Here is a 12000-nt window from a genome sequence, read left to right as displayed (position 1 = left end):
AACCGGCAGGCCGGACTTGAGTCCTGGAGATGGGAAGTACAGTGCCTGCACTCTGAAGGAGGGGTGTTAATGTTGCAGTTTAAAAACTGTAGTGTAAAGCACCCTTCTGGCAAGACAGTGATGGAGTGAATGATGGTGAAAGTTTTTCTTTTTCAGGCCACCCTGCCTTGGTGGGAATCGGCCAGTGTGATAATAAAAAAAAAATAATATTCTATATTGGCTTCCTCATGCCCCTTTAGCAGAATGTTCATTTTTTAAATCATATCTTATTTTCCTGCCAGTACCTATATTAATTCATTGCAAGTGAACTTTAAATTGAAAATATCACCCACAAATTTATAGACCATACTCAGCATACTTGAGTCCTGAAAATGGGAAGTACAATGCCTGCACTCTGAAGGAGGGGTTTTGGGATATTAGCAGTTTGGAGGGGTATGTTGTGTATCTTTATACATACATGCTTCTAAACTGTTGTGTTCTGAGCACCTCTGCAAAAACAGTGATTATGTGTGAGTGAGGTGAAAGTGTTGAATGATGATGAAAGTGTTTTCTTTTTGGGGATTTTCTTTCTTTTTTGGGTCACCCTGCCTCAGTGGGAGACGGCCGACTTGTTGAAAAAAAAAAAAAAATATTCCATGAATATCAAATCAAATCAAATCAAATCAAATTTTATTTCTTTGCAAGTAGTACATTGAAATTATGTATTTACAATAATGAGTTGCAGTCCAAAGAGAGCCTCTATCATGCCTAGGCATTATGGGCAGACTTAATTTAACCCTTTCAGGGTCCATACCTTAGATCTACTGCTATACATTGAGGGTCCAAACCGTAGGTCTATGCCAAAATTCTAGCGGCATCAAATTTAGTGCGAGAAGGCTGGTAGATCTACATCTGAGAGAACGGGTCTGCGTGGTGTGTGTGCGCCATAAAAAAAATTCTAGGCTCCCGTATGGCATTGTGGGAACGCCGCCTCAGTTACCTTTGTTCACCATGCCTCGTTGCAAGGCAGCTCTCACTCCAAGGCAAATTGGGACTCTCCTCTTCCTATCTAATGTGAGATAAGGGTAGATGAGTAAATGATACAGTGCAAGGAGAGCTAATTGTGGAACGTAGTACTGTATCTTTGATAGTATGCCTACTGTCTTAGAGATTTTCTTGGAAATTTGCTGTATATTTGTCTGGAATTTGAGGCTACTGTCAAGGTGGGTTCCTCGGAATTTTCCCTCTGTGAGTCTTGTGATGGGTCATCCGTTTAGCGTTATGTTAAGTGGAACATTTGCAGCTCTGGTTCCAAACTGAATGAAATAGGTTTTGTCAGTATTTAGGGTAAGTTTATTAGTCATCATCCAGGTAGATATTTTCTGCAATTCAGCATTGACAGTGTTGGCGAGTATGACTGGGTTTGTTGCAGGTTTTAAACTGTAGCACCCGTGTGCCTCTGGCAAGACAGTGGAGTGAGTGATGATGAAAATTTTTCTTCATTTTTGGGTCACTCCTCTCACAGTGGGAAATGGCCAGTATATTAAAAAAAAATATTCCTCTATTTTTTCGTTAAAATCAGGTATTTCAATTCAGATTGCTGAGGAAGAAGGAAAAAAGAAAGCACGTCCCTTAAGGGTAAAGAAGCTGTATCTGTTAGCTGCTCAGCTGGTCCAGGAACACAACTCCAGGATGAAAACAACTCTGAAAGACAGTAAGCTTGATGCAAAGGTTTACAGTGTATTTACCTTGTTACAAACTCTTGTGATATTCTCTTATTGCCCAGTAAGAAATAATTTGTAGTGTTAACTTATTACCAAGCAAACTCTTGCTGCAATCAGGAAAAAAAGCCAAATGAAAGCAAAATAACCATAGTACTAAAAGGATCTTTTAAATCATGACAGTCAGGTGGTATCTGTTGTTGCTGTTGTTATTACTATAACTCCTCCATGGGAAAGTGGAAAAGAATTCTTCCTCTGGAAGTCACATGTGTCGTAAGAGGTGACTAAAATGCCAGGAGTAAGAGGCTAGTAACCCCTTCTCCTGTATACATTACTAAATGTTAAAAGAAGAACTTTAATTGTCTATTTTAGGGTCATCCTGCCTCGATGGAAGACTGGCTGTATGCTAAAAAAAAAATTATTATTATTATTGTTATTATTATCATTTAATATAAGGCTTACAGTGGCAGAAACTATACTAATAAACCTACCCGTAGATGTCTGGATTACTGTATATATATTCATGGGTGAGTGCTAAACCCATAGAGGTCACATAGAGCTGAGGAATGGAAAGTGTAATCAGGTTTCATTCAAGGAAAGAAGGGTAGCTCAGTATGTCTTTGGCAAGACAATCATGGAGTGAGTGATGGTGAAAGTGTTTCTTCTTTTTTGGGTCACCCTACCTCGCTGTCCGGCAGGCCGGACTTGAGTCCTGGAGATGGGAAGTACAGTGCCTGCACTCTGAAGGAGGGGTGTTAATGTTGCAGTTTAAAAACTGTAGTGTAAAGCACCCTTCTGGCAAGACAGTGATGGAGTGAATGATGGTGAAAGTTTTTCTTTTTTGGGCCACCCTGCCTTGGTGGGAATCGGCCAGTGTGATAATAAAAAATAATAATAATAATAATAATAATGACAATAACATGTAAGTACAGTGGACCCCCGGTATTTGATATTAATCCGTTCCTGAAAGCTCATCGAATACCGACAATATCGAAAACCGAATCAATTTTCCTCATAAGAAATAATGGAAATCAAATTAATCCGTGCAAGAGACCCAAAAGTATGAAAAAAAAAATTTTACTACATGGAATATTAGGTTTAATGCAATAGAATAATAATAAAATAATTGACACTTACCTTTAATGAAGATCTGGTGAAGATTGATGGGATGGGAGGAGGGGAGAGGTGTTAGTGTTTAGAAGGGGAATCCCCTTCCATTAGGACTTGAGGTAGCAAGTCCTTTTCCGGGGTTACTTCCCTTCTTCTTTTAATGCCACTAGGACCAGCTTCAGAGTCACTGGATTTCTGTCGCACAACATATCTGTCCATAGAGGCCTGTACCTCCCGTTCCTTTATGACATCCCTAAAGTGTTTCACAACATTGTTAGTGTAATAGTCACCACCACGGCTTGCAATAGCTGTGTTAGGGTGATTGTCATCAAAAAAGGTTTGCACTTTAAGCCACATTGCACACATTTCCTTAATCTTTGAAGAAGGCAACTTCAATTTCTCTATCCTCTCCTCCGAAGCAGTTTCCTCAGGTCTGCCCTCTTGCTGTTGAAGTTGATCTATCAGCTCATCAGTGGTTAGTTTTTCACTGTCCTCCTCCACCAACTCTTCCACATCCTCCCCACTAACCTCCAACCCCAAGGACTTTCCCAATGCCACAATGGATTCCTCAACTGGCATAGGATTCTCAGGGTTAGCGTCAAACCCTTCAAAATCCCTTTTGTCTACACATTCTGGCCACAGTTTTTTCCAAGCAGAGTTCAAGGTCCTCTTAGTCACTTCCTCCCAAGCCTTACCTATAAGGTTTATACAATTGAGGCTATTAAAGTGATCCTTCCAAAACTCTTTTAGAGTCAGTTGAGTTTCTGTGGTCACTATAAAGCACTTTTGAAACATAGCTTTTGTGTACAGTTTCTTGAAGTTGGAAATGACCTGCTGGTCCATGGGCTGCAGGAGAGGAGTGGTATTAGGAGGCAAAAACTTGACCTTAATGAAACTCATGTCCCCACAAAGTCGCTCTGACAAGTCTGTAGGATGACCAGGGGCATTGTCTAATACCAGGAGGCACTTAAGGTCTAATTTCTTTTCAGTTAGGTAATTTTTCACAGTGGGGGCAAATGCATGGTGTAACCAGTCATAGAAAAACTCCCTAGTGACCCATGCCTTACTGTTTGTCCTCCACAGCACACACAAATTAGCTTTGAGGACATTGTTTTTCCTGAACACTGGGAGTTTCATAGTAATACACCAATAAAGGCTTCACTTTGCAATCACCACTAGCATTGGCACACATCAACAGAGTAAGCCTGTCTTTCATAGGCTTATGTCCTGGGAGTGCCTTTTCCTCCTGAGTAATGTACGTCCTGCTTGGCATTTTCTTCCAAAACAGGCCTGTTTCGTCGCAATTAAACACTTGTTCAGGTTTCAAGTCTTCGCTGTCTATGTAATCCTTGAATTCCTTCACATATTTTTCAGCTGTCTTTTGGTCTGAACTGGCAGCCTCACCATGCCTAATCACACCATGTATGCCACTACGATTCTTAAATCTTTCAAACCAACCTTTGCTGGCCTTAAATTCACTCACATCACCACTATTTGCAGGCAATTTCTTTACCAAATCGTCATGCAACTGCCTAGCCTTTTCACAAATGATCGCTTGAGAGATGCTATCTCCTGCTATCTGTTTTTCATTTATCCACACCAATAACAATCTCTCAGCATTTTCTAACACTTGCGGTCGCTGTTTCGTAATCACAGTTGCACCTTTTGCAAGAACAGCTTCCTTGATTGCCGTTTTCCTGGTCACTATAGTAGAGATGGTTGATTGGGGTTTATTATACAACCTAACCAGCTCCGACACACGCACTCCACTTTCGTACTTTGCAATTATCTCTTTCTTCATTTCATAAGTCATTAGCGACTTTTTTCTTGAAGGGTTGGCACTAGAAGCTTTCTTGGGGTCCATGGTGACTTATTTTGCAGAAGCAAGCACCAAACAGTGATGATATGGATAATATGGAATGTACCGAATGTATGCTTAGATGCACGCACACTGGCTGGCTTGTGAACACTGGCACACAAGGGGCAGTTCAGGCCACATGTGGACACGTCTCGTACGAATCGTATCGAATACCGAGGAAATTTTTTGGCGATAAAATGTATCGAATACCGGATTTATCGAATACCGGGGGTCCACTGTAATAATCATTATTATATTGAACTTGGAAGGACAGTAATTTTGTCTCACTGAGGGAGATTGTATATTATTTACCATGAATTCTGTGATTAAAATACTACTGTATATTATTTACCATAAATTAGGTGATTAAAATACTACTGTATATTATTTACCATGAATTAGGTGATTAAAATAGTACCTACTTAAAAAGTGTGTGATGTGAATATTTGTATACGGTCATTCTCTTACAGATATTTTAGCTATGCACATGTTTCAGCCAGTGGGAGTCGAAGTGCAGCTTTGATGGGTCTCTATGATGATGGACCGGCACTTCCTACTGAACTACAGGGAGGTAGTACACAGACCAGCATGCTCGATAACCCATGGAAAGGAGCAGAAGCTTATCATTTCCTGTTGCTAGCACAACGGCAGCTATATGAAGGTTAATTCAGTGAATCAAAATGCATAATACCGATGGGAACAATGCACAAATAACCCGCACATATGAGAAAGAAACAATACTGATCCTTGAACATCAAAATGGTATACAATACCAACAGGTTGTTAGGTAAGACACATATGCAACAGTTAGACAACTTTATTCCGAAATGTTTCGCCTACACAGAAGGCTTCTTCAGTCGAATACAGAAAGTAGGCAGGAACAGTAGAGATGTGAAGACGATGTAATCAGTCCATCACCTTTGAATTCGTAGAATTTGAGGTTGTCAGTCCCTCAGCCTGGAGAAGTTCAGTTCCATAGTCAGGAACTATCTGAAGATCAAGCGACAGTGCGGAGACTTAAATACTGCAACACATGGCATCTTGGTACAGAAAACACCTTGGACAAGTTTTTCAAGTGAGAAATGTTGGATCTGAGAAAGACATGACCTCTCAGTGGCTACATTCTCACTATTACTACTACTCTGCACCTCTCCTTCTGACAGTATTTAAGTCTCCGCACTGTCGCTTGATCTTCAGATAGTTCCTGACTATGGAACTGAACTTCTCCAGGCTGAGGGACTGACAACCTCAAATTCTACGACTTCAAGGGTGATGGACTGATTGCATCATCTTCACATCTCTACTGTTCCTGCCTACTTTCTGTATTCGACTGAAGAAGCCTACTGTGTAGGCGAAACATTTCGGAATAAAGTTGTCTAACTGTTGCATATGTGTCTTACCTAACAATACTGATCCTTGTGGAACACCACTTGCTACACTTGTCCATTCTGACATTTCTTTTCCGACAGTCACTCTTTGTCCTCCTTCCTTGCGTTGTGGTGCATTCCCTGTTATGTCTGCTTCCTTCTCAGGGTTTTGTTTCAGTCTGACTTGGACCATTAATTAGTGTTGAACCAAAATGTTGCTTCTTTCTCCTATGTGCAGATTATTTGTATAATGTTAATTTAGAATTCATTGTATGTAATGCTCCATCCTTAGGAACATACATCCTCACAAAGAAGTCCTTGAGGAATAAATATTAAAAAGTGATTGAAAGTCAGATTACTCTGGCTGGAACAATTCGCAAATAACCCGTACCTATGAGGGGAAAACTATGGTAATGTTCTGATCTGTTTTGGACCATTGTTGTCATAAGATACTTCTAAATTTGTTTTTTTGTAAAAAAAAAAAAAATAGTTTTTACAAACGACTCAGTTACAATTCTTATTAACATTGCCATCCTTTTTTATTATTTTTCAATAGAAAAGTAGGTTCCGAGTCACAAACAGTGCTTTCGTAAATTGGAACGCCAGGTATACAAGTCAGTTTGACATAAGCTGGAACACCAGGAACACAAGTCATTCATAAGTTGGAACACAAGTTATTCATAAGTATACCTGGAGTATACCTGGAGAGGGTTTTGGGGGTCAATGCCTCTGCAGCCCTGTCTGTGACCAGGCCTCATGGTGGATCAGGGCCTGATCAACCAAGCTGTTACTGTTGGTCGCATGCAACCCGACATACAAACCACAGCCTGGCTGGTCGCTCTCTTGAAGACAGGAACACTAGGAACTCAAGTCAGTCATAAATTGGAACACCAGGAATGCAAGTCATTCACAAGCCAGAACACCAGGAACACAAGTCATTCACAAGCCAGAACACCAGGAACACAAGTCATTCACAAGCCAGAACACCAGGAACACAAGTCATTCATATTTATTTATTTATTTATTTATTTAGTAATTTTAGCATACATACAGAGGTACAAAAAAATACAGGTAAGAGCAGCATGCCAAAGCCACTTGTATGCATAGCATTACGGGCTGGCTTAAAATTAACTTAAGATTAACTAAGCTAGAACACCAGGAACACAAGTCATTCATAAGCTGGAACACCAGAAACACAATTCATTCATAAGTTGGAACACCAGCAACACAAGTTATTTATAAGTTGGAACATCAGGAACACAAGTCATTCATAAGTTGGAACACCAGGAACACAAGTCATTCATAAGTTGGAACACCAGGAACACAAGTCATTCATAAGTTGGAACACCAGGAACACAAGTCATTCATAAGCTAGAATGCCAGGAACATATACATAAGCTGGAACACCAGGAATGCATCATATGCAAACTGGAACACCAGAACATGTCATACATATTGTGGAACACCAGGAATACACCATACATATGCTGCAAGACCAGGAACACATCATACAGAAGCTGAAACACCAGGAACACTTCATACGTAATCTGGAACACATCATACATGTCATACATAAGCTAAAACACCAGGAACATGTTGTACATAAACTGGAATACCAGGAACATGTCATACGTAAGCTGAAACACCAGGAACATGGCATACATAAGCTGAAACACCAGCAACACATTATATGTAAGCTGGAACACCAGAACACATCATACATAAGCTGGAACACCAGGAACACATATGTAAGCTGGAACACCAGGAACACATCATACATAAGCTGGAACGCCAGGAACACATCATATGTAAGCTGGAACACCAGGAATATGTCATATACAAGCTGGAACACCAGCAGTGCATCATATGTAAGCTGGAACACCAGGAACATGTCATACTTAAGCTAGAACACCAGGATGCAACCTGTTCATTAGTTGGAGAAACCTTGTGTTAGGAATATCTTAAGTTAAAGTTTTTAAGACCCATTAGATTGGGAGACATTAGGCAAGAAATTTTGCACTTACAAGTGCTCCTTGACTTGCAATGGGGGTTGTGTTTCAACAAAAAAACAAAACAAAAGTTTATTTCTTTGCAAATGTTACAATGTGTGTTTACAATTCATAGTTTGATTGGTACAAAGAAAGCCACTATCATGCTGGGGCACTTTGGGCAGACTTAACCCAATACTTAAAAACTGCTTAAGTCTAGACAGGTAAAGATTGGTAAATTTCAAATATTAAATATTTTACTCTATTATTAATATGGGGTAGTACAATTTATGATACAAACATATATTTTTAGGTTTGTAATAATGGTTTAATAGATAAAGGATTGTAAGTCGAAAATATCGTAAGTCGACCATGAATATACAGTGGTATCTTGACTTTCGAGTTTAATTCGTTCTGTGACTGAGCTCGTAACTTAATTTGCTCATATATCAAATAAATTTTCTTCACTTAAATTAATTGAAATGCCGTTAATCCGTTCCAGCCTCCAAAAAAAACATCCCAATTTTTTTGCTACGGGTTTTTAAGTAAGAACCACCTTCACTACTCCACCCACCACCATCTCTACTATGCCCACCACCCTCACTACTCCACCCATCACCATCTCTACTCCACCCACCACCCTCACTACTCCACCCACCACCATATCTACTCCACCCACCATTATCACTGCTCTATCCACCACCCTCACTACTCCATCCACCACCATCTCTACTCCACCCACCACCTTCACTACTTTACCTGTCACCATCTCTACTACACCCACCACCCTCACTACTCCACCCACCATTATCACTACCCCATCCACCACCATCACTACTCCATCCACCACCATAACTACTCCACCCAAAACTATCACTACTCTACCCACCACTATCACTACTCCACCCACCACCATCACTACTCCACCCACCACTATCAGTACTCCACCTACTGAAGAAAGCTCCATGAGGCAGGTAAATATCGTAGAGGCCTCCTTAATGTTTCTGGGGAAACTCTGAGTGTTGAAATGGAGGTTACCGCTTCCCCAGATTTATACGAGAACCAAACAGTGGACGAGGTGCCTCACTACAATCTGGGATTAGTGGGAGTATTATCCTTCCAGTTATGTCCTGGAAGAGCATGTGGGATGGGACAAAGTACCTGACATTCCTCTGGGTACAGAGTAGGATTTGACTTCAGATACGCTGCCAATTAACCCTTTCGGGGCTTTGGCCATACTAGTACGGCTTACGCGCCAGGGTTTTTGACGTACTAGTACGCATAAATTCTAGCACCCTCAAATCTAGCAAGAGAAAGCTGGTAGGCCTACATATGAAAGAATGGGTCTATGTGGTCAGCGTGCACAGTATAAAAAAAATCCTGCAGCACACAGTGCGTAATGAGAAAAAAAAAAGACTTCGACCGTGTTTTTGGTTTAAAACAGCGACTTTGCACTGTATTTTTGTATGGTATTTATGGTTGTATTCTAGTTTTCCTGGTCTTATTTTATAGAATGGAAGACATATTACAGAAATTGAGATGATTTTGATTGGTTTCACAATGAAAAGTACCCTGAAATTGAGCTCAAAGTAGCAGAAATGTTCGATTTTTGCCAAAGTTCAAAAGTAAACAAATCATGTCATGTGTCCAATGCACGTCAACTGGTGAATCTAATATTCTTTCACAAGTGCGCTGGTATTATTTATATTATTTCTACACTAATACAGTAGTCTGCATAACAGTAAATCTTCTATTTTTTGTGAGAATAAAAATTCAAAGTGGAAAGCAAAAGAAATGTAAGAGGGGCCTGGGGACGTGACTAATGAACAGAGGAAATGTTATTTTAGTGCCAGGAATGTCTTTCTTGTTTATTCTGGACCCTATTTTGAAATTGGCATCTTTTGAAATTTGTGTGAAATTGACAAAATTGATAAATTTTGACCACTTTATTGGATAGTTGGAATTGGTAAATGGGTGGTTTCTTGTACTCATTCAATAGAAAAAACGGACTTCTAGCAAAATAGTTATGATTTTTGTTGACTAGTACACTGAAATTGGCTAAAAATAGGGCTCAAAGTGGACAAAATCGCCGATGCGGAAACATCGTTGAGACCGCTAACTTCGTGAGAGCATAATTTCGTAAGTTTTCCATCAAATTTCATACTTTTGGTATCATTATGATAGGGAAAAGATTCTCTATCTTTTCATAAGAAAAAATAATTTTTTTTTTTTTTAAACTTTGGCGACCCTGAGAACAAGTCTCTGAGAGGGCCTGGCAACCCTCAAAGGGTTAATGGTGGCGTATCTGAAGCTCGCTCGTAACTCGGATTTTGCCTTGCAACTCAAAGCAAAAAATTGACTGAGCAATGGCTCGTAACTCGGAAAACTCGTCATTTGGGGCACTCATTAGTCAAGGTACCACTGTAATATGCTAAGTAAATAAATAACTACTGTCACTGAATAAGTATTTAAACAAATAATTACTATAACTAAATACCAATCTTGAAAAGTAAATAAATGAATATAATAATAATAATAATAATAATAATAATAATAATAGTAATAATAATATCTTTATTTACTACAAGTACATGGTATACAGGCCTAGCTGACATTAGTGACATAATACTATATAGAAAGCCCCTTGTTATGCTCAGCATTTCGGGCAAATTAGGTCAGTGTCCCAGGATGCGACCCACACCAGTCGACTAACACCCAGGTACCCATTTTTACTGATGGGGAACATAGACAACAGGTGGAAAGAAACATGCCCAATATTTCTACTCTGGCTGGGAATCGAACCCGGGCTCTCGCTGTGTGAAGCGAGAGCGTTAGCCACCAGAGACCTATAATATATATGTTATGACATCATTGGAAAGTCGAAATATTGTAAGTTGAACCAACATAAGTCGAGGAGCACCTGTACATATTTTGTACATGTATGGGGAATGTGCTGAAAAATAAGCTCCATATGTTATTGTCATGCAATAAATTTGGGCATTGTGAATTCAATCAATGTAATTTTTCAGGAATGCACTTCTGTGAAGACTTAGAACTGAGTGTACAGTAGGTAGAAATATTTAGATAGAGTTCATTTATTACTCTGTAACTGATCTTGAAATCATTATCTAATTATAAAATAATTTTTTGGATTTTTATAGTGGTCATTTATTGATTTATCATGAAAATTTATTTATTTACATCCAATATGTAAAATATATTTTTTATATAATTTTAGGCTATGTTGATGCTGCCATGAAGACTTGCCTACATTTACGGGAATATGAAGGACTTCTTGATGCAGAAGATATTTATGCCCTTCTTGCTTTGGCCTCCTGTGCCAACAGGGCCTTTGCAACATGTTCTCGAGCATTTATAAAACTGGAGGCTCTCACTGAGGTACGGTACTTCTAATGTATACTGAAGGGGATTTCCTTGTCTAAATATCTAAGAAAATTTTTCTGCAGTAGTCTGCAGTTTTTACAAGTGACAAGAAATGGTAGCGACCAGGACTCAGCAGACGTTTATTAGGAGGAGAGAATGAATAAATCTTTTCTTCTTCTTTCTTTCAACAAACTGGCCATATCCCACTGAGGCAGGGTGGCCCAAAAAGAAAATAGTTTCTTTTTAACTTTAGTAATGTATACAGGAGAAGGGGTTAGTAGCCCCTTACTCCTGGCATTTTAGCCGCTTCTTGTACAGTATCTCATTTACCACTTCTTTCCTCCACTACAGGTTTATACACCTTCCAAGTCATCCTATTTTGCTCCATCCTCTCTTAACCCTTTGACTGTTTTGGTTATATATATATATATATTTTATGAGCCACCGTGTTTGATGTATATATGCTCATAAATTCTAGCGGCTTCAAATCAACCAGGAGAAAGCTGGTAGGCCCACGTGAGAGAATGGGACTGTGTGGTCAGTGTGCACCATATAAAAAAAAATCCTACAGCACGCAGTGCATAATGAGAAAA

The 12000-nt window shown here is 39.5% G+C and overlaps 1 protein-coding gene across 3 annotated transcripts in view; it reads left to right on the top strand.

Annotated features, from left to right (window-relative positions):
- The window catches only part of Oseg4 (intraflagellar transport protein Oseg4), a 196924-nt gene that overhangs the window by 167328 nt on the left and 17596 nt on the right, over positions 1-12000 (top strand). For all 3 annotated transcript variants that reach the window (XR_008409185.2, XR_008409184.2, XM_053797432.2), the window contains exons 20-22: positions 1576-1693; positions 5165-5329; positions 11262-11422. Coding sequence is in view for 1 of the 3 variants with exons in the window: in XM_053797432.2 (XP_053653407.1) it covers positions 1576-1693; positions 5165-5329; positions 11262-11422 (444 nt within the window). In the remaining 2 variants the exon portion in view is untranslated. The remainder of the gene's footprint in view (positions 1-1575; positions 1694-5164; positions 5330-11261; positions 11423-12000) is intronic.

This window comes from Cherax quadricarinatus, chromosome 86 (assembly GCF_038502225.1).
Source record: "Cherax quadricarinatus isolate ZL_2023a chromosome 86, ASM3850222v1, whole genome shotgun sequence".
Lineage (NCBI taxonomy): Eukaryota > Metazoa > Arthropoda > Malacostraca > Decapoda > Parastacidae > Cherax > Cherax quadricarinatus.
The sequence above is the reverse complement of the archived record's forward strand: the minus strand, read 5'-3'. Positions and strand labels throughout refer to the sequence as shown.